General features: G+C 40.4%; 1 protein-coding gene across 5 annotated transcripts; it reads right to left on the bottom strand.

Annotated features, from left to right (window-relative positions):
- Nucleotides 1-521: 521 nt before the first annotated feature.
- Nucleotides 522-22,681, bottom strand: add3b (adducin 3 (gamma) b). 5 transcript variants are annotated; one of them, XM_019270406.2, is made up of 16 exons: nucleotides 22,432-22,681; nucleotides 15,084-15,150; nucleotides 14,397-14,636; nucleotides 13,193-13,337; nucleotides 12,341-12,492; nucleotides 11,603-11,683; nucleotides 10,475-10,624; nucleotides 10,014-10,157; nucleotides 9,111-9,209; nucleotides 8,473-8,646; nucleotides 6,310-6,570; nucleotides 5,981-6,097; nucleotides 5,387-5,476; nucleotides 3,651-3,774; nucleotides 2,351-2,446; nucleotides 522-2,213 (listed from the first exon to the last, which is right to left on the bottom strand). In XM_019270406.2, the coding sequence occupies exons 3-16, from the start codon at nucleotides 14,595-14,597 to the stop codon at nucleotides 1,978-1,980; spliced, it is 2,070 nt and encodes a 689-aa protein (XP_019125951.2). In that variant the 5' UTR covers nucleotides 14,598-14,636; nucleotides 15,084-15,150; nucleotides 22,432-22,681; the 3' UTR covers nucleotides 522-1,977. The 5 variants fall into 5 exon arrangements, with proteins under 5 accessions (XP_019125951.2, XP_019125952.2, XP_019125950.2 ...); XM_019270407.2 differs by lacking the exon at nucleotides 22,432-22,681 and adding an exon at nucleotides 15,376-15,832 and having other exon boundaries at nucleotides 15,062-15,150; XM_019270405.2 differs by lacking the exon at nucleotides 22,432-22,681 and adding an exon at nucleotides 15,376-15,832.
- Nucleotides 22,682-23,345: the final 664 nt, after the last annotated feature.

Raw genomic sequence — 23,345 nt, 5'->3', positions numbered from 1 at the left:
CTTCTTAACAACTGTGTAACTTCAACATAAAATGTTTGTAGTTTTTCTTAATTCTGCTCAATTAAACTATCTTTTTCTTGTTATACCATCTTGTAGGAAAGGTGTGTGTGTGTGTGTGTGTTGGGGGTGGTGTAGGTAGGTATAGATCCTGTCACTCCCCCAACATGAACACCTGTTGGAGACAACAAATCCCCTCTTTGTCTCCACAGCCCCCTCTCAGTGGATTACCATGACAACGCCCATTCATATCATGGCTCAAGACTGATTATACAGCTTCACACGGTCAATTATCACTGAACAGAGTGCATTGTTTTAGGTGGGGGCGCTGCTTTTCTAAGAAGGGCAGGCTGTGTAAATAGTTTAAGAATGCTTTTATTTCATCCTGGAGATGATGTGTTGTCTCTTATAGCTCGGTGTAATCAGCTCCAACGTCATCCCCGTCCGAAACTGTCTTTGAGTGAAGATAAGAAACGACAACGTCAAATATCTTTCAGTCGGTAAGCAAGAGAGCAGTAAAACAGTTATGGAAACATATGCCAGCTTTTATTACATCAGGTGGAAGGCAATTTTCAAAAGGACTGACTTTGAGTGAAATGTAAAGCACCGTGGAGAAACAAAAAAAACACACAGGCGATATGAATAGCAACATAAACAGAGAAAATACAAGCACTAAGTACACAAAGTACATAAGTAATACGATTTGTAAACACAATGCGCTGCGCATTAAGATGAATAATAAAAAAACATGATAAAAGTAGTGTTAAAATATTATTAGATTGTACTGTCACATTTCTATGTTTAACATTTGGTTTAGCATCGAACAAAAGGAACTTCACAAGAAAGAATATTTACAAGGGCAAAGAGTTCACTCCCTTTGGGTCAAAATCATTCACATTATTGACTGGGATGTAAATATATGTATCCTCTAATATACTTTATATCAAACATGTCACAGAACAGTGGCTATGAAGACGAAGGCTTTTCCTACCGCTTACTTCCATCAACCGTTTGGGACAAAGGGAGTCGAAACATCCGTCACATTCAACTTTCTGTGATTCAGGCTTGGCACTTTCATTACCAGCATCCAAACAAGCAGTCATTTTCCGTCAGCTCTGTAGAAGTCACACTCATAAACCATAAATCGATATGCAAGAATCATCACTTTGCTGAGCTCTTTCTGTTAGTCACAGTCAATTCCTTTTCACAATTACAATAAAGCAGCAACCAATGGGAACAATACCACCGACATGAATGTAGGAACATGAATTATTAATCACGGCATGTTTAGTATAGGAGTTAGTATGTAAAGACTATCAAATCATTTATTTAACTATCAAACACTATATTGTAATACCTATAATATAAAGCAACATATATTATGACAAGATAATATAACTATGAATAGGTTCAGATACAAATCATACTTCTTATAAAGGCTAAACGTCATATATGTCCAGCCACCGTTACACTACTAGTGTGATTGTTACGTTTTAAAATTGTTAAAACAATTTTCTTAGCTTTCAGTTTACATTCAACAATGAACTTGTGCAAAAAGAAAATAATAAAAAATAAAGAGAAAATCACAAATACATAACTGTAATCTGATGTTTTCATGTTCTCACAACCTATGATATCCATGTTTAAACCCCATTAAAAATATGGGCAATAACAACCATAATTATGCAGTTTTTTTTTGTTCAGTTTTTTTGGATTCACCTTTCGTTTGACTTCATGTTGCTGAGCCCTTCAGGAGTGGTCAATCACAAATTCTCACAAGAAATAACAATAATAATAAAAAAAGTAACCATCTAGTAAAAACATTCACATGAAATAATAGCTGTGAATGAGGGAAGATGTGTAAAAACAACCCAGTCCTAAGAGACGTTCTGACTAAATGATAGTCATTCGTCTCATTTCACGTCCCGTCATTAAGCTGAAAATCCAGATGTTTTTTTTTATGTTTTACAGCAAACAGCCTCAAGCTTCCGTTTTTTCTTTCTCATCCTTCTTCTTCTTGCTCTTTTTCAAGAATGAAGGTGTGCGGAACTTCTTTTTCTTCTTCTTGGGGGACTTGGTTTGGCTCTCCGGGGTCTCCTCCTTCGACGTGATGGAGATTTCCACCGTTTCTGCGGTGCTCATGCTCAGCTTGGATACCTCGACGCTCAGATCCTCGTCCAGCTCTGCCGAGTGGTCTTTCCCGTTAGGAATTGTGTCTGTCAACACATGAAAACAAGTCAGTGAAGAGGGGATGAGACATGCAGACAGGGCTGTGATAATACAGATTATGCCAGAGGGACATAAAACACAGAAACAAACAAGCAGCCAGTTCGCCTGCTGACTGGCTAATTACCTTGTTTAGCTGGCGTCATTATGGGAGAGAGGGAGAGGGAGATAGTAGAGCCATCAAACGTCGTCATCTCATCCGCATCCGTGGCGTCATCGTCTTCTGAGAAAGGATTAAAGTCATCAGAGGTCAGTCAGTGATCAGTCAGTGATCAAAGCGGATATATTCATGTGAGCGAGGTGTATTAGATGAACAAAATGATGTTTCATCAGCAGTGCTTTGAACTAAATGTTAGTGTAAACAACTAAGGCTACTGCTAATACACGGGTTTAGCACTGAACACAAAATACAACTGAGGCTGGTGCAATAATGTCATTGTTTTTGCAGGTATTTGCTCATGAACTAAAGTAGCCGACCATTTTAAAATGGTCTGATGATGCAGCTAGAAGAAAAGTTAAGGGTTCGACAAAGTAATGTAATTCATCCAGAGGCGGACGTCTAAATTTCATGTCAATCCATCAGACGGTTGTCAAGACATTTCAGTCAAACCTCATGATGGCGGCATAAAAAAAAAAGGTTCACCAGCATCATCGGGAATTATCCTCGCGGAGACACAAATTAATGAGTGGACTGACGCACCAACATTTTGCAAACGTGACAAATAAAAAAAAACAACGGTTTAACAATTTTGCTACATTTGAATAATCTCAGAGACTGACACATTATTGTGACAGTGAAAAAAGGTGCTACTCTAATACAGCTGCAGCTGCAGACATGTTTCCTGTCCGCACACACACATTTTCTCCTTGTCTACAGTCATAAACGACACATGAGCAGTTTGACAAGACCCATCTCTCACCGCCCCTGAGAGCTGACTTCACAACTCAGAGGCAGAGTGAAACCTGGGACTGACATTTGTCTCCTGCTGGCATTTTTGCAGGAATATTCTCATTTTAAGTGAAAGTCGTTCCAAAATTTTCCTCCAGGCAGGAACCAAGTACTCTAATTAACTGCCTGGACTACAGGCTAATCACACCGCTATGTGAATGGAATAAGTACAACCACTCTTTGGAATATCGTCTGTAAAACTAAAACATTAACTCTTAATTTAAAAGTCAAACAATTCTCCAATTAAAACTGTTTTCTTTTTGCCGTTGCTGAGTGACGTCAGAGATCGTCAGCTCTCCAGATTAGCTTTCTCTCTGCATCTCAATTTCTTTCATGACCTCTGTGACCCCAAAGGATTAACTTCAAAACATCACGCACTCATAAATCTACGCAGGATTACATCAGATATGAGTTTTTTTGTAAACCCAAGTGGGATTAAATTAAGCAGAGGGTTTTCTGTGGTGTGCTGAAAGACTACCTTCTTGGCCTTGCTGCTTTCTTTCTACCGTGCTCTTGTACTCCTCCAGCTCCTTCTCCGTGAGATTATTGAAAGGGTTGGGCGGAAGAGAGCGAGTGTGCTCCTCGTCCTCAATGATGAAAGCCTGAATGAAAAGGAGAGAGCAAACATACATTACGTTCACCTGATGTAAATGCAGAGAATAGACATATTGTCATACAGAACGATGACGACTGATGACACGTTTGTGTTTACAGTTGTTCTTTGTTGCAGCTGTCAAATAAAAATTCTTGAAATTCTGGTTGCAATTTTCAAATCTACGGAGACGCAACAGTAGAGAACAGATATCTTCTTTTGAGTCAGTGAGGCGTTGCTTAGGTGTGATAGAAATCGATTCAACTCTTCCAGCAGAAGCAGGAGGCTGTCTTCAGCAGCAGGAAATTTGACTTTATTATTGGGTAACTGTAAGTACAACAAATATATATAGAGACACTTTTTACTGCAGATATTTTGACTGTGTTGACTCAGCCACATGCTGCGTTTGCCTGTATAATCTATTTAGTTTTCTGAATGGCTGTATAGTTTTGTTTTTGGTTGATTCACCATGAGCTTTTTTTAGGGTGGCAGGTGTGAGGACATCTCGGACTAACTGTGGTGACACTGTAAACTGATCAGGTTCCCACACTTTTCTAGAGATCATTTTCTAGGACACTGTCAGTGATGATCAAGCTTCTATGACAGACAGGGATCGCACCACACACTAATATGTTCCTCTCTGTGGAAGTCTGAATTAAACTTATACTGTCCTCCTGACATGCTGTCACTCACTCCTGTAATTAGAGGACAAGTGTTAAAGAAACATGTCAGTATCCAGCCATAACCTCTAGATGTTAATGTTTCACTACTATCTCCACTTACTGTCTCTTTCATTTCTTGTCTCTGTTTTCATATGGTTAGTATATTTTTAGCTTTTTTTTTGGAGAGATCATTGGACTCCATGCTTGGTGACTGCTAATTAATTAAAAAATGTATTTGAATCAGGCAAATTTTATTAACCATTTCTGCCTAAAAAACAAAAACATAAATAGTAGCCTGCAATACTGCCACCTGATAAATCTAGACTCACCTTTACATACCTAAACGTATGATTCAATGCTAGAGTCAAGTCTGCTGGGATTATTGACTCTTATCAGTTAATCGCACCGTACTTTAGCCCCATAACTAGTAATATGAAGTCGTTAACTAAGCTAGTCACACCCGCTGTGAGCTACCGCTACAAAAAAGTTATGTGGAGCTCTGACAGACAGCTTTATTGTTCATTCTCAGTTTAAAAGGAAAATAGGAGAATGCTGAAATACTTTTCCAGGACATTTTCCTTTCCTCTCCTTCTCCAAGCGTTTTCCATGACTGAAAAATTCATCAACTTTATTGCAAGTTTTCCAGGATGCGTGAGAATCCTGTTGATTGACAGCCGCTGTTGAAGTTAAAAATGACTCAACCATGAGACTGAAAAACTATTGCACGATGGAGAAATTCCTGTGCATTTGGACCTCTGTGCTAAAATGTGACATTGAACACTTTTGTCTCACGCAGACACACACACACAAGCACTCTCTTTTATGCCTTCAGTTGACTGTGATGACAAATAAAGTGTTGTAATGCTCGGTATAAAATGTTGTGATAATTTGATGAGTGTTCTGAAAAACTGCGACAGCAACTGAGAAAAATAACTTTTCATTAACAGTAAATATACTCACTGGTCCAGGGATGGTGTCCACAACGATGCCGGCTAGTAACTGAGATTTTGGTCCTGGAGTCATCTGGTCTCCTCTGTGCTGTTCTTTTATCTGAACAAATGTATCCAACACATAAAAGAACATCAAAGATTAATACCATACTAACATGATGCGTGTCAGACGCAGTGGGTTTGATGCTCTTTGTTGTCATATATGACAGTGAACTGAGTATTATGAGAGTATTTTGGCAAATCGTTTTTTGCCTGTTTTCTGTCATTTTTTTGGACAAAACAATCAATCTAAGAAAGGAAAGAAACGGTAGATCAAATAATGACAATAATTGTTTGTCAGAACACCTGGTGGCACTAGAAATGTTTTTTCAACATTGCAAGAGTTGATGCTGATAAGAGCAAACTTATATGCTATATATGAAAGTAAATGAAATGTTTAAATACTATGAACTTGAACTTGAGTGTGATTTTTCAAATGCCAGCTCTAATCGTGATGATACACAGCTAATAGGAATGAATAAAATGAAGTCACTGACAGTCATACCATGATATAATAACATGTAGGAGGGATGTTAAGTGAAAATGTGATCATGTTTTAACTGACCCGGTTCCTCTTATCCTGAACCTCAGTGGGATCAGTGTTGAGTGGGACAAACTGGTTGGGATCGTCAATCTTTATTGGTGTGCCAATGTTGTTACCTGGCTGTGAAGACTTCATCCACTATGAAAAAACAAACAAACAAACAAAACAAAGATCAATATTCAAAAATGTGGGAAAGAATTCAAATATTTAAGACTTGCATTTCTCAAACTGGCCACAAGAGGGCAGGCTAACACAAAGGAACTGAAGCTCCCAGGCCCAAAACAGAACCAAAACAGTCAGTGCTAGATTGATACATTTCTTGTTATAGTGTGACATCAAAATCAACTCACCATGGTCTTGGTCCTGGGGCTGACATCCCCGCTGGGTGAATGTTCAGGAACGCTGACCCTCAAGTAGCTGTTGGGCGAGTTGAGCCACCGGGTTCTTTCTCTCTGCTGTTTTTGTGCCATGAACTTGAACGGGCTTCGCAGACCTATCTCACCGTCCTCCGGTGGCACAGCCGACACCGTGGCGGGGATCTCCACGTCGTTCTTGGAGCGTGGTTTTTCACGGACAATGGGGTTCCTGTAAGAGTAGCCTGTCCTGTATCCCTAAAATGTCACACACACAAAGAGCAAACATTATCCCAGCTGCACAGTTCGCTTTCAACAGAGGCGAAATGAAATGCAGTATTTTGCGGTGTTCACTCACAGTCCATTAAATGAGTAATATCGACTATAAAAGACATTGAAAAAGGATGCACGGGCCACCCAGGATCCACTTACACAATGCCTCTAAATATTTAAACAACGCTGTATATACAAACTGTGTTTTTACAGATGTGCCCAGTTTGTGAAAGAAAAGATAAAACTTGGTTTGGTTTAAAAAGAAAAAAAAAAAAAGAGTGGGTTGTCAACAATACATCAAAGACGAAGGGACAACTAGAAAACCGATGGGAGCTCACAGTATGTGCAGTCTGAAGCTGGCAGTACAAAACTACAATCAAAATCACAATTGGTGTTTTCTCGCAGGCAATATGACAAATGGAAAAATAAAAAAAATAAAAAAAATCACTGGGCTTTGATCGCCAGTGTGAACACACCATTGTTTTTCTTTTTTTTCCCCAAAGCAGTTTGTGTCGTGAGTAGACGCACTTTTGGGGTATAAGCTTGACATATAGATAGATAGATAGACACTATGTTGTGTTTGCAAAGAAATCTGTTGACAACGCCTCACATACAAACATAAATACACAGATATATTAAACAGCACAATAATAAACATTCAACACAGCACATTTATCCACCCATAGCTCTCTGCACATGGCAGTTACAGGGGTGTTTTGTTGAGAGATGCCATGTGCAGAGGGGACAAACCTCCTGCTCGTTCGGGCCATTGTTTTGATTAATGAACAATAGCAGAAAGAAGCTTGTTAGTATGTTACCATCGTTCAGGTTGCCCAGATTAGGAAAGACACTGTTAAACAAGTCAGACATGCAGACGGACTTTTAATTATTGTGTTAAGACTTGAAACATAAAGCAAAGAACACGCCGGGTGTAGCATTTAAATACATTTCTATATGCTAGAACTAGAATAAATGTATTACTGTAACATTTGGTTTATTTTTTTAATCTGAATATAAGAAATGGATAAATGTGTGAATGGGAGAACGTGTGAATGGGAGAACGTTTGAAGTCACTTTTGGAAGATTAACAGTTTGTTTTATGAAGTAATATGCGTCCATATAAAAAGTTATGTACTTCTATCGTTTCTTTTTTGCTTTAGAAGCTGAGCAGAGTGAATTTCAGATATTTTCCCTTCTTCTGCATTATTAACTGTGACCTTTAGTGTTTTGGAACTTCACCTCTGGCTCGGACAGGCAGACCTCATGTTGCAGTGAGCGTACTGGCATTTGCACCGCCGAGCTCCCTGTTCAACAGTTCTGGAGAAAAGGCCAAATCTGATTTCCAAATCTGAGTTCACTGGAGTCCTTACACTAAGTGATTGTGTGGTCTGTGTGGCTGTAGCGGCCCACAGCATGCCTCGCCATCTGGAAGCTATGATTGAGAGGGTGGGCGGGCTATGATCACACAGCGCTAACGCAGCTGCAGCCCGCTCCAGCCGCAGTTTGTAGTGAGAAGCTCACTCAGACATACACAGTCTGACAGTCTGTCCACATAACATGTCCGGGGCCCGGTCATTAGCAGTGTGGTTAGTGTAGCAGAGTAAGCGCAGCACAGTATAGAAATCTTTAAGGTGTAACAAGACCAGCAGGCAGTGCGTGTAGCCACAGACAAGAAACAGATCACTATGTTTAATATGGTGTGACAACATTACATGAGTATCTGTAACTGTAGTGAAAACATATGTACACACTGACAGCTATCTGAAAACAATATAATTCAACATATAGTTTCATTGTGCTCTCTAATCAGACACTTCCCAAGGAAGCGCCCAAGACAGGAAACTCAAAGCATGATGGGTAAAAAGGCACAGGTCAGGGTTCACTCACCAGGTTGTCCAGCATCCTCATAAGGGACTCAAACTCGGCCTCGCCCACTTTCCACTTGACCTCATTGTCCACCACCAACCCGGCAGCAGCCACTCCCTGGGTTAGGGGTTTAAACTTCTCCCTGTCCAGGAGCACAAGGTTGTCCACGCCACCCGAACAACTCAGGGCGTTCACCTAAACGAAGGCACATGATGACAAAATTATAATTCAGTCAGTTGGAGTTACCGAGCCAAATTATTTTTCTGTGTTTATTCTATTTTTACTCGTGCATTAAATATAATTCTGCCGTTTCAAAATGTACTCACACGGAGAACAACTCATTTCAGTTATATGTGAACTGAGCTGTTAACAACAATAGAAAATCACAGTCCAGACACAGTAGGGTGATGAAAAATTGCTCTCTCTGGCGCAAAACAACAGGTGTCACTGCCAATGCAATGACAAACACTGCAGGGTTCCCCTGACTCTGACTGTGAACAGTGCTCTCGAGCACTTTGCTCAATGAGTTTTATTTAAACATGCGGTATGTTAGATAACTGCTGTTTACAAAATGCTCTGACCCAAGTGGTGCAATAGCGTGTTATTATCATCATGCGAGGGGTAGGATGAAGAATAGAAATCAAGCTTTTTATAAATACCTGGATTTCACAGGCTTGCTGTGAGTGGTACACGTAATGAAAAGCCTCTTCTACTGTTTCTCCCAAAGCCAGCAGCCCGTGGTTCCTCAGCATCATCACCTGAGAAAAACAGAGGGCGCAATTGAGCCTAACATAGCATACCTAACAATTAGCACTGATTCATTTGTGAATGCATTAATTGGCAAATATTACCCTTATCAATATACACAGCACTCATGAAGTACTGATACAATCTCTGCATCTTAAAGCAAAAAACACTATAAAATTTTTTTTACTGTTCGTTGTGTTGGACTGTGAGATAAGTAAAGACATAAAATGCCTCCCTAAGCTGTGAATATGAGCAGCAAGAGGTAAAAAAAACAAAAAAAACACTCTAATTCTGTTAAAATATATAAGGCCACAGCCAGAAGCCTAGCATATAGACTGGACATTCACCCACCAGCACCTCTAAAACTAACTAATTAAGATGTTATACCACCTTAAAGAATAATGTCACTGTGTTCAGCCCAGAAATAGTCCAGCACAAAACCCCCAGATGTATTTTCTTAAAATTTTATTTATTTTTTGTACACAAGCTAACAATATCCTGTTTTTTTAAGCTTCATATTCAGAAGATAGATGAGACTTCTCATCTAACTTTCAGCAATTGAAGCAACAAACAGGGATATTCATCAAAATGTCAAGCTATTCTATTAAAAGGTGTTTGTAATATCCAGATCCCTTTGTGAAGTAACTGAACGGTAAAACTATATGCACATTCATTTACATTAATTTACATTTACTAACCAACATGTATGAATAACCTCAGATACACCAGTTGTGCATACGCTATGATATAATAACTCACTCTATCCCATGAGAGAGGGCGCCTGTCATTAATAGAGTCCCTTGGTTTGACAGTACCTTGGCAGTCGGTCCCAGAGCTTTCTGAAACTCCACCTTCTCCTCTTTATTTTCCAGGCTGCCATGGTAACCAAAGCAGCTCACGTCTCCCAGAAGCAAAGCCTCCTGGGAAATGGGCAGGATTCCACATTTCATCGCGGACACCTGTTAACATGGGATAAAGGCAACTGAGACTGTGACGCACCCAACATCTAAATAGAGGCACATTTTTTGCTGTCAGGCACAAATAAAACTTTGTGCGGCGGGGTTCAGCGTATGCTGTGCATTTTACAGCCCAGCTTCAAAGGAAATGGTAAGAACGCGTTACAGGGTCTCTGCATCTAAAATAACTAGGCATGCAGGGGGGCTGCTTTTAATTCTGCTCTTCTCCTCTGGTGCAAAATACCAGTAAGCATTTAGCAACAGCTTTTATGCGCTGATTAAGATGAAGCCCGTTTAATATTGGCCTGGAGCGTACTTACCGCAGCTGTAGCAGGGGTATGTATGTGGATGATACATCTCACGTCGGGGCGCATTGAGTAAATGGCGGCATGTGGAGCAAACCCAAAGTGGTCGATACCCAGATCAGTAGAACCTTGGTCCACCACTTCACCAATTATGTTTACCTTCACCTACACACGGCAGAAAAAGAAACCAACTCATTGCTGCTTCAGAGCAGGAAAGAATAGTTATTCTAAATGCTAAACATATATGTAATTACATACAGTAGGGCTGAACCATTAAAGGCACCCTGTGGAGTTTTCTTGTAAACAAAGTTATGTGTATATTAATTAACTTATCACAACACCACATGGTGTGTATCCTTGAGGCCTAACAAGGTGAATGCATTTCTTTGGAAACATTTGGAAAGCTGTTTTATTTTTCCATTGTTCCTTGACTTTTGCTGGCACATTAGTAGATGCATGTGCGTAGCATCACCCATGTACAGGGAACTGCACATGAAAACATTGTTCCACAGTGCTCCACAGAGTCCACTTATGGCAAACCTCATGAGACTGGATGAGCATCACTGCAATTTGTTCACAAACAAACACTGATACTCAAAAGGACAATGACATATGACAATAATCAAGATATTTCACTTTCGATATGTTGCTTTCTGGATTCAATTTTAAAATCCTCAAATCTTAAATCACTCTTACTTTTCAAGAGTGTTTGCATTTAATAAACCAAAGTTAGTAAAGACGCCGGTTGGGATCTGAGCATCAAAATCCAAAGGTTTTGTCTTGCGTAGGACAAACTAAACACTCAGTAGTTATCTTTGGGGAAAAATAGAAAGTTATTTTTATCTATTATTATGTTTGACAACAGACTACATTTGAGGAAAACTAATTATTTTTTAACTGTAGCATATTCTATCAGATACACCCAGAAACATAAAGAAACTACCTATTTGCCATTCCCAATCAAATAAAGTCCTGACAAAAAGGTTTCTTACACAGCCTATTCCTCACTTAAATAACCATAATTTCATCAAAAATACTGAGCTTGTGTTCAATTGTTTCCCAATGCATGCTGTAAAATTCCCTGACAATGCAGCCCAACTCTTCACTGGGGAAAAATGACAACAAACACATCATTGTGCTTACCAAATTGGCTCCCGTCACTTCAGCAAAAGACAGACCTCGTGGACCGATGAGAACATGGTCCTGTTCTTTATTGACACGCACCTAAATTCAAATGAACACATCATTAAAATCCCAAATGAATAACATGAGTACATTCTTAAATGACTGTAATGAATGTAACTCCAGTGTATATAATCAGTGTTTGTTTAGCTCATAGAGAAGATATGTACTTCTGACTTTTATGATGGAGTGTGTGCTGAAGTGTTTCCCCATTAAGAGACATGTGGCGTCAAAAGGCAGACACCACAGGAGACCAGATTTCTACACTTAAGAAAAGTTCTTTAAGCTGGGTTAGCAGCTACTCAGGGAGACCCTTTTCACAGATTCAAGGGTAGAGGAAACTCTGAACCGCGGAAGAAAGCTGTCTTCACTCTGAAAATCTCAAAAATCGTATGTGTGGGTTGATAAAACTAACTTTCTAGGGTTTGTCTTTTGGGAATATCCGAGCTTTACGTTTTGACACCGCAGGTGTTCAGCACATATTTCACTGTGAATTCCTGCTGCTGGGGAGCTGTACGTATTCACAAAATGTGACTTTACCAAGCCATAAATAAGATATGGTTTCTGAAAATGAAGAGGTATTCCCCTTTAAGCCTTCCAGGAGACAGAGAAAATGAGGCCTCACATAAAGATACACAAGGCTTGTGCAGCATACATAAGCAGATGTGCAGTGGAGCGAGATGGTGAAGCTGTACTCACAGTGATGTAGGAGCTTGTAAAACGAGCCCAGCTGAACAGGTCAACAAGCCTGTAGAGGCTGGCCAGCCTGCAGCGACTCTGTTTCTCCCCTTTAGCAAAGGAGGGAGACTCGATGCCAAACAAGTCATTGACTGGAGTCACCATCCCAAGGCCTGCCACAAGACATAACACAATTAGTAACTTGTGACGCATCAACAACATTAAATTTGTATTTTTTTCCAGACATCTACAAGGGTGTTTACATGGCTTGCCTCCATAGTATATAAAGATAAAACATCACAGGGAACTTGAGTCTCTGCAGCTGAAGCTTAAAAAAAAAACCTTTCTCAGAATTCCCATCATGAAACTGAAGGATATTTTGGGACTGTAATACCTTGTAAGGGCATTTAATGATACAGGACCCTATCTTTTACAGCCACTTTAACTTTGAAAGGGTAGATCTGCCTCTGCGACTTCACTGCCTTCTCCTACAGGGACATTTTCCAAACATTTACAGTTTTTAAAATTGATCTTTTTAGCTCCAAGCTACTCTGTGACCTCCCCAGAAACATAAGGCAAAGAGGTTACGCTAACATAATTAGCATTGCAAATTGCTGTAATTCATTCATCCAAGGCTGGTCATGAGGGCTACTTAATAGAAACACTGTCAATGAAGAATGTAGTCAACAACTTTCTGCCTTTTCCACTGTTTCAGGGTTGTTCATTGTCACAAGAGTCTGACAATTCAGTCCCTGACAATGAAGATATTCAGCCTGCATAATGCACATAGGCAGAGTATACATGCTGAATGACAATCAAGCCAGAAGGGAAATAGATGGAGACATTCAAACACTGAAACACACTGCCACTCACTGATAGGCGAAGTCAGGGGGCCAACCCCTCCCACGGTACTGGCCATGACCAGGTCAGCGATCTGTCTCAGAGCCAGGAGACCTGTGGGGTTGTTACCCTTTGTCATCTGGTCCTGAATCAGGCCTTCTAACTCATCTTTGAACACCTGTAGACAAAAAAAAGAAAGGGTTTCTTTCAGGAGGAGGAGAAAAGAAGTAGAATAACAAACACCCTCATAAAGCTCGATTAACCTAGCAACTCATATAAACACAACCTTACTATAACCTCATTCCAACTCCTCGTCAAGAAGTGTCAGGGAGCACAGCACGCACACACCTGCTCCTTATTACAACTGTACACAAATCACGAAACACCACTAAAAACCTCTTTGTGTGTCTGTGAAAGACGCATGGGGGGGGGATCGCATTAAACCTGACTATCAATTTTTGCCTTCAAGAGCAGCCTGTGAATCTTAAAACAGCACTATTTCTCTGTGTGCTGCAGCTAAGCTCCAGCATTCTGCTTCATCCCGACCACGGTTCCCATGGTGATGAGATGAGCTCCACTTGTTGGGCCTGTTATGCAATCTCAGATGAGTGTAGGCTCGTCTTATTTCCATGCACTTCATTGGCATGTGTTTATTGCACGTCCTTGTACTTGATCTAACAGAACTGCACTGCTCAGTTTATCTTACAGTGCTGCGATAATATCTGCCATCATATATAGCTGCTTAATGTGTGGAAAAAGCTACAATCAGGACTACAAGCAAAGGGAATATTTTCATGATCGGTTAAATCATGATGCTATAAAAATGTCCTGAGCAGCAAATATTCACATTTGAGAAGCCTGAACCGAAAAAAAATTGATATTTTGATTGATCAAACATTTGAAAATTATCTATCAATCATTCAGCCTCATCGTTTAACTGACTACGTTTCTTACAACACGCAACATTTTTTTTTACCCTCCAAATGATTAGTTGTCTTGTGTCAATATTTAAACACAGCTGCTGTTTAACACAGATTTCACTTAGTAAACACGCGACTAAATCGATTATCTAAGTACAGCAGAGTGTATGTGACCGTCACATACACAAGAAAAAACAATGCACTTCAGCCAGTCTTGTGTGAAGTGCCTGTCCGGCTTTAAAAGCACTGCTCGTGACTCATCCAGAGTGAAAGCTTGTGTGTAGGAGGGCACTTATACTGAGCTGTCGGCTACGTACTGGACTCTGCAGGATCTGGGTAACCCTCTTCTTCTGCTCCATCATGTTGAAGTCCTGCCTCAGGTCTGGTGACATGTTCCTGCTGCGGAGGTACTCTGCGTCACTCTCGTCCACTCGGTCGAAGTAGCGCTCCTTGGAGTCGTTGCTGGACAGGGACAGGGTGAGAGACCCCGCAATCTGCCTCACCTCCACCAGACTCATGTTGTCGTCGCTGCACTGCACGGCCTCCCACTCGTTCCTCTGAAATTTGTACAACAGGGATGAAAAAAAAAAAACGTCACACGCTCATTTCACATTCAGGATGTCAAGGCAACAGGGTGTTTTAACAGAAAGGATACTGTATGGGGTGCTATAGTGACTCATGTAATTGCAGGGATGGAGACAAAAGGCGAGGAGAACATTGTTAAATGATTGATGCTGCTAAGAACAAAGCTGCTGATGTGCATAAAAGGGATGAGTTAGTCACAGCTGCTGAAGTACAGTTTAATAAAGGCAACAAGTAATGTGAATATCTCAAATCTCCAAACATTTGAACAAGAACAGATCACAAAGTGTAAAAGTTGCTGCAATAGTCTCCACACTCCTAAAGCCAGAAGCTGCTTTGTCAACATTAAACAAAAGGTAGGCCTCATGCAAATTAGCCCTATTTGAATAGCAGTTAGCACCTTTTGAGTGCTGCCGCGTTACCTGGACGTGGGGGGTGGAGGGATCCTGGAGATTACCTTTGGCCTGGAAATGAAATAGTTTGACCACCCTGAACCAAAAATAAAACTTTTAGCGCTAGTTTTCAGCAAGCATGGCATCATATTACAACTTAAATTAAACTAAAAGTAACGCGAGGTGGCGGCGGTTATATTAGCCGATGCTAACGTTTAGAACTTTAGTACGAGCTCCATGGCAACAAAGCGAAAGCACGCGCGCACACATACATACACACGCACGAGGGAGTAACCGTTACTATAAAAAGTTTGAACGTTACCTGAAACAAAACGCTCAGTTTGTTTGTGAGCTGCCTCCCCGACGATGTGATGTCGCGTTTCACCGACAGAGGCTCCAAAAATAATGTGAATAAAAAGTTAAATAAAATAATAATACAATTATTCCCGGTTCGGATACATTATGGAGAAAGAAAAGCATTCAGGGCGCAACTTGATGCTGCTGCTGCTGCTGCTACAGTATCCAGACGGAGCAGCAGACTGCCCGCTGCGGGTAAACACAGAGTTGAAGAAGAGTGGCTGCATGGAGGAGGATGTGGGTGTGTTTGTGTGGGAAAAAGGAAAAGTCACCATGTGACTTCACTCGTCCACCCACTACTAGGCCGTAAATATGCAGCGGGACAAAGGAATGGCCACTCAGAGGATCAGCTCAGCTTTTTTTAGGCTCTTCTTCTTTACAGCCACGCTGAGCTTCCCCCTGTTGTATTCCTATACGTGCTTCTTTCTGTGGTCTCGTTTATCCCATGTGTGGTTTCCTTAATATCCCACAAGGTGCTTGTTATAGGGTTGCTACACTTCTTGTTGACGCTTTTTATTTTTTATTGTATGATTAATCTTCCTCTCTCTCTCTCTCTCTCTCTCTCTCTTTCTCTCTGTCTCTCTGTGTGTGATTCATTAACTCCTGTCACTTCTTTTCATAAATAACTGAGGCTCATGTGTTCCCACAGCCCCTCGGTGGAGGTTTTCATCAAAGCTGTGTGGCCCATCCATACCAAAAAACACAGCACTTCAAACACAGAACAAGTGCCCCCTTTTCAAAAAGTTTTCCACAAGTATGGGATGTTTTCTCGCAGAAAGCAATGAAACACAGATGTCCTTTAAAGCAAGAAAGACAATAACATCTCTGATGCTTTTTATGCACTGTGATCATGTGCAAACAAACGTATCAATACATTATTATGTCCACCACACTGACATATAGGAAGTTGTGCAGCAGGGTATATTTCTTTGGATCCAAACTATAGCACATTGTTATATTTTTCCTAGGATGGCAAAGGCATAACATAGTTGTCATAAGAAATACTTTACTCAAAATGCATAATTATGTACTACTCGGCTTGTAAAATCTGTGCCTCTTCTGTGGCTAATGTTCATGTCATAATGATCCTTAATCCCTGAAGTCAAGCAGCAGAAGTTAAGTGGCAATGTGCAAATACTACTGGCCCACATTTGTGGTGATCTTACATGGTACTGTTTATAACACAGGGCGATGGGCCGCTTTGAAACAAAAAATTTGGAGCCTGAATTAAGAGGATACCCACTTCTCTAGGCACCATTACGCCGCTGTAAACAGTAAGAGGATGCAGCATATCAGTTCATCTTTTGATAATATAGTTATAATGGCGCCGTCTAATGGAGGCTCATGCTAGGTTGTTTCAGAAAACACTTTTCTTCAAGTGAATTAAATTGGCTCCCTTACTGCAAACGGGGGGAAAGGATCAAGATGAAAGCAAATGTGAAGCTGTGCAGATTTACCCCGCTAAGAGAGCAGGGATCCCTCCACTCCGCCACCTCTCAACTCTTTTCTGCCTTGCTGGTCAGTCTCTCCAGAGATTGTTGTAGCAATATTCAAATGCACTTCATGTTAAGTGAATGCAACTCTGGAATCTGTAAATTTTTCTCAGCACCCTGCTTCTGTCAGTCCACGGAGTTATTACCCCTTTAATCATACACACTCACTTAAATATCCAGACTTTGGGAGTAAAGGGAGAGAAGGATTGGGTCACTGACTGACATAACAATTCCAGGAAACAGAGTGGAGTCTGGGAGGCGGAGCAGATATGTGGACATATGGGTTGATGTAATGAAAAGCAGAACTTTCTCACTGCAGAGCTGGGTGACCCCCTCCAACCCCGAAACCCTGCCTCTTTTTTCTCTGGCAGAGTTCCCACCGAAACCACATACAAGCTTAAATGTCTGCGTACACACACACACACATAACATCCTCCCACCCGCCAACCCTCGCATTCTCGCTGACTATTTGAACTTTTCAGTGAGGGCAGTCTATCTTGCAAGCATTGACCAAATGTCAGGTGTTATTAGTCCACGTCTCATTCATACAGATTACGGCTGAGGATATTGATGTCCACAGATAAAAGCAGCCCTTTGTCTTGTCACAAATGAGCTACTCCACTGGAAATAATCTCCAAATGCAGACATGCAAATGCTGCATGGATAAATCCATAAGTGGGTTGACCACCATATCATTTTTTAAATCCAAGTCCAAGAGATGTCACCATAAAAAAAAGCTAAATATTGATACAGTAACTGAAATGATGCTCTTGTGCCAGCTTGGCTGAAGGAAGCCTTAAGAAATAATGGAATGATAATTAGCTTTTTTTCATAGTCATAACAGGCCTAATCTAAAACATGGTGACTCTGGTTCATTTATCAAATCTCCTCATGGTGAGTTTACTGCCTTGGAATTCTCCTGTTTCTTACAATCACCCTGGTGCATCCACACAAAGTAGGTTAATAACTTCAAATTGTGGTTGAAGCAGAAGACACAAAAGGAAGCTTTATAGTTATGTGATGCAACGGAGTGCATTTACTCAACTATACCAAAGTACAAATTTGTGGTATTTCTCTCTTTTGGCTTCTCCACTACATCTTTTCACTCCACTACGCTTGCCTGACAGTGACTTTAGTTTGGATTGAGTGTTTACGAGTTAAGACAAATTCTTCTAAAGAATTTAAAATCCTTTTGAATCGGCTGCAAAATGCATCACAAAAATGAAAACAGAGCTGTTTTTCTCATAAAAAAATAAACTTGTTAGTGATATGTGGTTATCACAGGATAGCACCGCTACAAGCTACATGCATTTTTGATGTTAAACTACCCGGCAGTATAAAGTATTTGAAATTGGCCCAGCCTTAAACATGTACAGCAAAAAAAAAAAAAAAATTGATTCAGCAGAAGAGATGTTTTATTTCATGTTACTCACAATTCAATTCAACTGCTGACAGTTCAGTGGGAAGTTTGAGTGTGTTGTGCGAGCTATAGCCTCAAGCCTCAAGCAGTGATGAGGAGCGAGTACAGAGGTGTGGTGACCTCGCTACTTTCTAACTCCACACTTTGAAGTGTAAAATCGGTTGGAGTTTCAACTTTAACAAGCTTCAAAGGAAAAATCGTGGCTGACTTTTCATTAGCCAGGTTTGGATAAGAGGGAGGCAAAAGTTGTCAACATATCATGCTGGTTGAGGAACCATTGTGCGAACCAGTTGTAAATCCACAGCAAAACCTGGGTTGAACTTTGCTTGAGTTTAAGGAAGAAATCTAGGTCTATGGCAGGGAGTGCATGCTGAACTGGAAAATTGGGGATGCATGAAAGCACCTCTGATCTGTGGATTCTCTCCCTCTGCAGCTCAAATTGAGGCCGGTGCTTTATCTGGTTCCTCTGAACACTGAAAAGAGGGGTCTTTGTCTTTTGATAGGTACATGACCTAACCTAACCTAACCTGTTCAGTAAGATGATCCATCATCTTACTGAACTGACTGTAGAGGAGGAAATTGAAGGATCATGATATGGTCTGCACTCAATATTATACATATTATAAACTGGTAGTGTAAGAATAAACATAACCTCCTTGGCAGAGATAAAAATGTATGTGCATCTGTGAAATTGAAAATTCTGAGGAAAACAGGGCCATTAAAAGTAATTGATGATTTCCTCTTTACACTGCAATAATTATCTTTAAAAAATAATATATTCTGTTCTTAAATATACTACATTTTACTGCAGTGATTTATTATTACACTTTAAAGCTGAGAAACAGACAAAAAGAAAAACCAAGGACCAGTTTTAGATATCCTGAATTTTAGTCTCTAGCGTGGAGGTAAACCTCCAACCTCTTCAATTCTATATTTACCATGCTGCAACTCTGCGGCGTGCTTCATTAGACCCTTCCTGTCTGGTAAACATTCACATCTTTCAAACTAAGCCTCTCGCCACTTTGAAACACAGACTTTGTAAACTGTTGAGAATTTGTTGTCTCCAAGCTGAGATAACCCTGATGACATCACCAGGGGTTATTTTCTCAAATCTGATTAAAAAACAAACAACAACAAAAAAACACAGTAGCAAACAAACTGATCATTATTTGTCAATTGGTGGTTTCCCTTTAAAACATAAAATTTGATTTACTTTAATTTTTACATCCATGGTAACGGTTAGGTTGGCACAGGAAATCACACAGTATTACTGTATACTGAGCATATGACAGCACTCTGTTATTTTTGGAAAGCTCTATACAAGACCCAAATAGCATTTCATTTTTTATCGCTCAGTTTTTCTCCAGGATTCCTTTGGGAGTGTTTTACTTTCAGGTCATTAATAGTCATTTCAAGACATGATAACTGATGCTTTCTATGAATACTTGGCTACATTAAACCACACCTTTGGTTATGGTGTTTGGATATTATTAGAATAACTGTTAAATTACCTCTCTTACAAGTGCACAGTTCTGAGGACCGAAAAGAAAGTGTTTGTCTCTCTGGAATCTGCATAGTCTCCTGACAGACAATGGTCTAAATTCAGCCTATATATATAGGTACCACAGATGTCAGCCAAGTACTGCAGGACAAGAATACTTCATACCAGCCTGCCTTCTGTGAATGTTTATTATTGGACACGACACACAACAAAATAATCATCAAGATTTATAGGGACTACTCGAAAAAAGTCCTGCTTACATTCAGAGCAATGGATGTACATCTTCATCATGATTAATTTGAAGGGAGAAAAAAAAAAATCTCTCCAGTCTGTACCAGCTTGGTTGCCACGGTAACCAATGCTTATGTAGTCTCCTGTCTGAGGCTGAATTAGGAGAAGAGTAAATGGCTGCCAGATAACGTCCACTTGTAGAGGCGAGAGGGTGATCTGCACAATGCATGAAATAAGAAAGAGGACTCCACCAGTTCATGGAAACACAACGAGGAGAACTTGTCATCTCAGAAGCAAATAAACACTTTCCTCTGCCTCCTTGCCTTATCGTTCTTCCTTGTAATTAGAGCACGAGGCAACAGGTTGACGTATTCCCTTATTAAGCGGGGTCATTGTGTGTCAGAGTCAACTTTTCTCCCCTCCAACTACAGACATCTTTGAAATAATGGTCATAACCCTTTCAAAGTTTTTCCAGCCCCTTCCCTGAAAACCATTTCTGGTAATTATACTTTGTACACTCCTGGGCACCTTTTTATCAGCTCAACCTGACCCTTCACCCTGAGTGCATGCTAAATGACACAGCTTGTTTCAAACCATATGGCAGCATAGTAATCTAGTCTAATGTTTTGTTTCAAAATCCAAATATTTACATTTCTTTGAAACAATTTCACCAGTAACCTTCCCAACACTGCTGCACATGGTCCACCCTCAAAAACCTATATTCTATCATGGATCACATAGACCATGATCTGTATGCCTTCAGTACTCGAACGTAAATGTTCTCAACCCAGTTGACTTTGGGACAATTATCTGTGCTACTCTCTAGTCATTCTGCCCTGCAGACAATATAATTAAGTGAATATAAATCTGTTTAGATTGTTCTCTTGGTGTTTATTAAAGCTGCTGTCTAACCTAATGCACATTTGGACAATTTAAACGACTGATCAGAGCATTATATAAACACCCATGATGTCAGTCTCCTGGGAATGGTCTATTTCTACAACACAATCAAAGGTTACTAAGCATAAAGGGATGTAGCTGCATTTCCTTGACATGAAACAAGAACTTCCCTGCTACAGTTTTCCAGGAATACTGTACATTAAAATATACATTTGCATTAAGCCAAACCCTGCAAACAAAGCCTTTTGCATCAAGGATGGAAGGTTGGAGAGAAAAGACAACGTATACCACAGTTTTTTATTTTTGCTACAAAGCAATGCCATTGTTTTGATAACTTCACACAGAATATCTCACTCTGAAACTTGCTAAAAATGGTCCCGCTACACTCCCACAGCAGGGTGGGTGGCAACAACAGAGCACACTTTGAACCTAAAACAATTTACATTGTTACAGTTGGATCGGAGCCTTGGCAGCTTTTGGGTATAGAACCGCATCGGCACTCGGATGCAAGTAATCACACACGCACACTGCAGTGGTGTGGAGAGAGACAGACTTTATTTACCTAAGTGGAGGAGCTGGCTGTAGTCCCTACTGTGGTTTTCTTTGGATGGCCTCCATGTTGGAGATCTAGTGGTTAGTGTGTGGTTCACTTTAATTTAGGGCTGGGGTAGCGGTCTGGCCAATAGACACCTTCTATGTTGTCACGTTGTAAACCAAGACTGTGGGAAAATGAAGTGGTGATTTTCTAAAAAGTACTGCTGTAAAATTCCTGTAAACCACTAACCTTCACGTAAAACCCCCCAAAAAATCCAAATCTAGTACAGAAAAAGAAAGTCATCTGTTTAGCGAGGAACTGATGACATCATAAAACTCAATCTAACATAAAACTGAACAAAACTGTGTGAAAATGCAAACTGGAACAGGAACAATCTATTGCACGGGTGAAAGGGTTTGGGTCACGACCTGCTTTTTCAGTTTTATGGCTGTCTGTAACTCACATCACCAGGCACACATATTATGAAATCCTACTTCCCCAGTCTCACATCTAAAGTCAACAAATGCTTGTTCGGAGTAATGTTTCTAGAGGGCGACATTAATTGAAAGCAGCTGTTTAAAGCCTCTGCAGCTGGAGTTGACAGTGCAGCTGCAGACAGGCCAGTTAAGGAATGAAGAGGTACTACAATCTATAAAATACTGTGGAAATGGATGCAATCCAACCTTATTGCGAAAAAAAGTTAATACACTCAGGCACCACCATGTCTTGTTATTTTACAAGGAAATTGTTTCACAAAAATTTCTGAAGGAACCATGAAGTGTCTGCTTTCAGTGTATTGAAAATAAACTCTTTTCTCCCACAGCATCACAGCTCACAGATCACGAAATCGCATCATGCCACATAACACACACAACTTATTTGCTTTGATCTTAGCTCCAGCGAATGCCTGCATCAATGGGTAAAAAAAGAACATAACTTACAGTATTATCCTGCAGAAGAATTTTTCACGTTTTACTTCAAACTCCCACGTTTTCACCAGTTGCTAGCTGTTTACATTATCACTTTGAAGAGGGTCATCTGTTTTTTCTTCCAAGAAGAGAGGCAACTGCTGCTTTGACTCTGATCTCCTGAACTCCCTCGGCTCTTCTGTGACAGTGGCTGCCTATTCTCACAGGAAAGCAAGGAAACTTGTCAGAGGAGGTTCTGGAGACCAAGCTTTCAAATGGAAATGGACTGGTCTGAAAAATGGGAGGGACAAGCTTCCACCCACAACATATGTATGTAGTATGTATAACTTATCCTTCCTGGCTGTAATGCTGGCCAATTTTCCTAAATCACATGTATAAAGCACTTAATACTAAGGTTTTTTTTAAAGATAACATTAAATGTTTTATGAAGCAAGAATTACTTGCAGATCTGTATCTAACCATAAATGGAGGAAAACCACAGCAATCTCCTGCCAAGCATATTTTTCCTCTGCATACTGAGCGTGCCTCATGTTCTAAATTTTGCTGTTGAGGAGGACATTGCACACAGTGAATGCTTGCCCGCTATCACCTCCTCCCACATACTCTTGTACAGCGAGTGAGTAGGATGTGCTGCTCTCCCTCTGTACTACACCACCTGAATACTTCAGGCATCTGAAGACTGCATGCTATGGCTGAGTAGAAGCTAGAAATACAAGGTAATTGCATCATATAGGCAGCGTGTTAAGCCACAGAAAACCACACGTGCCCATGATAGATGGGTCTGAGCGCAGTTTGTCTTATCAAAATAACTGGGAAGCCATATGTTAACTTGTTGCGCAGCTCATCGAGGCTCTGATGTGACATCTACAATGTGATATGTATAATATTCATGTTCTCAGTAAACATAGATATTATCAATTTAATGA

This window comes from Larimichthys crocea, chromosome III (genome assembly GCF_000972845.2).
Source record: "Larimichthys crocea isolate SSNF chromosome III, L_crocea_2.0, whole genome shotgun sequence".
NCBI classification, from domain to species: Eukaryota; Metazoa; Chordata; class Actinopteri; family Sciaenidae; genus Larimichthys; species Larimichthys crocea.
The sequence above is the reverse complement of the archived record's forward strand: the minus strand, read 5'-3'. Positions and strand labels throughout refer to the sequence as shown.

Coding starts and splice junctions, on each gene's coding strand:
- add3b (XM_019270406.2), bottom strand. CDS start 14,597: ATGAGTCTGGTGGAGGTGAGGCAGATTGCGGGGTCTCTCACCCTGTCC. Junction 11,684..12,340: donor TTACAAGCTCCTACATCACT/GTGAGTACAGCT, acceptor ATTTGAATTTAG/GTGCGTGTCAATAAAGAACA. Junction 3,775..5,386: donor TGGACACCATCCCTGGACCA/GTGAGTATATTT, acceptor CTTTTCATTCAG/GCTTTCATCATTGAGGACGA.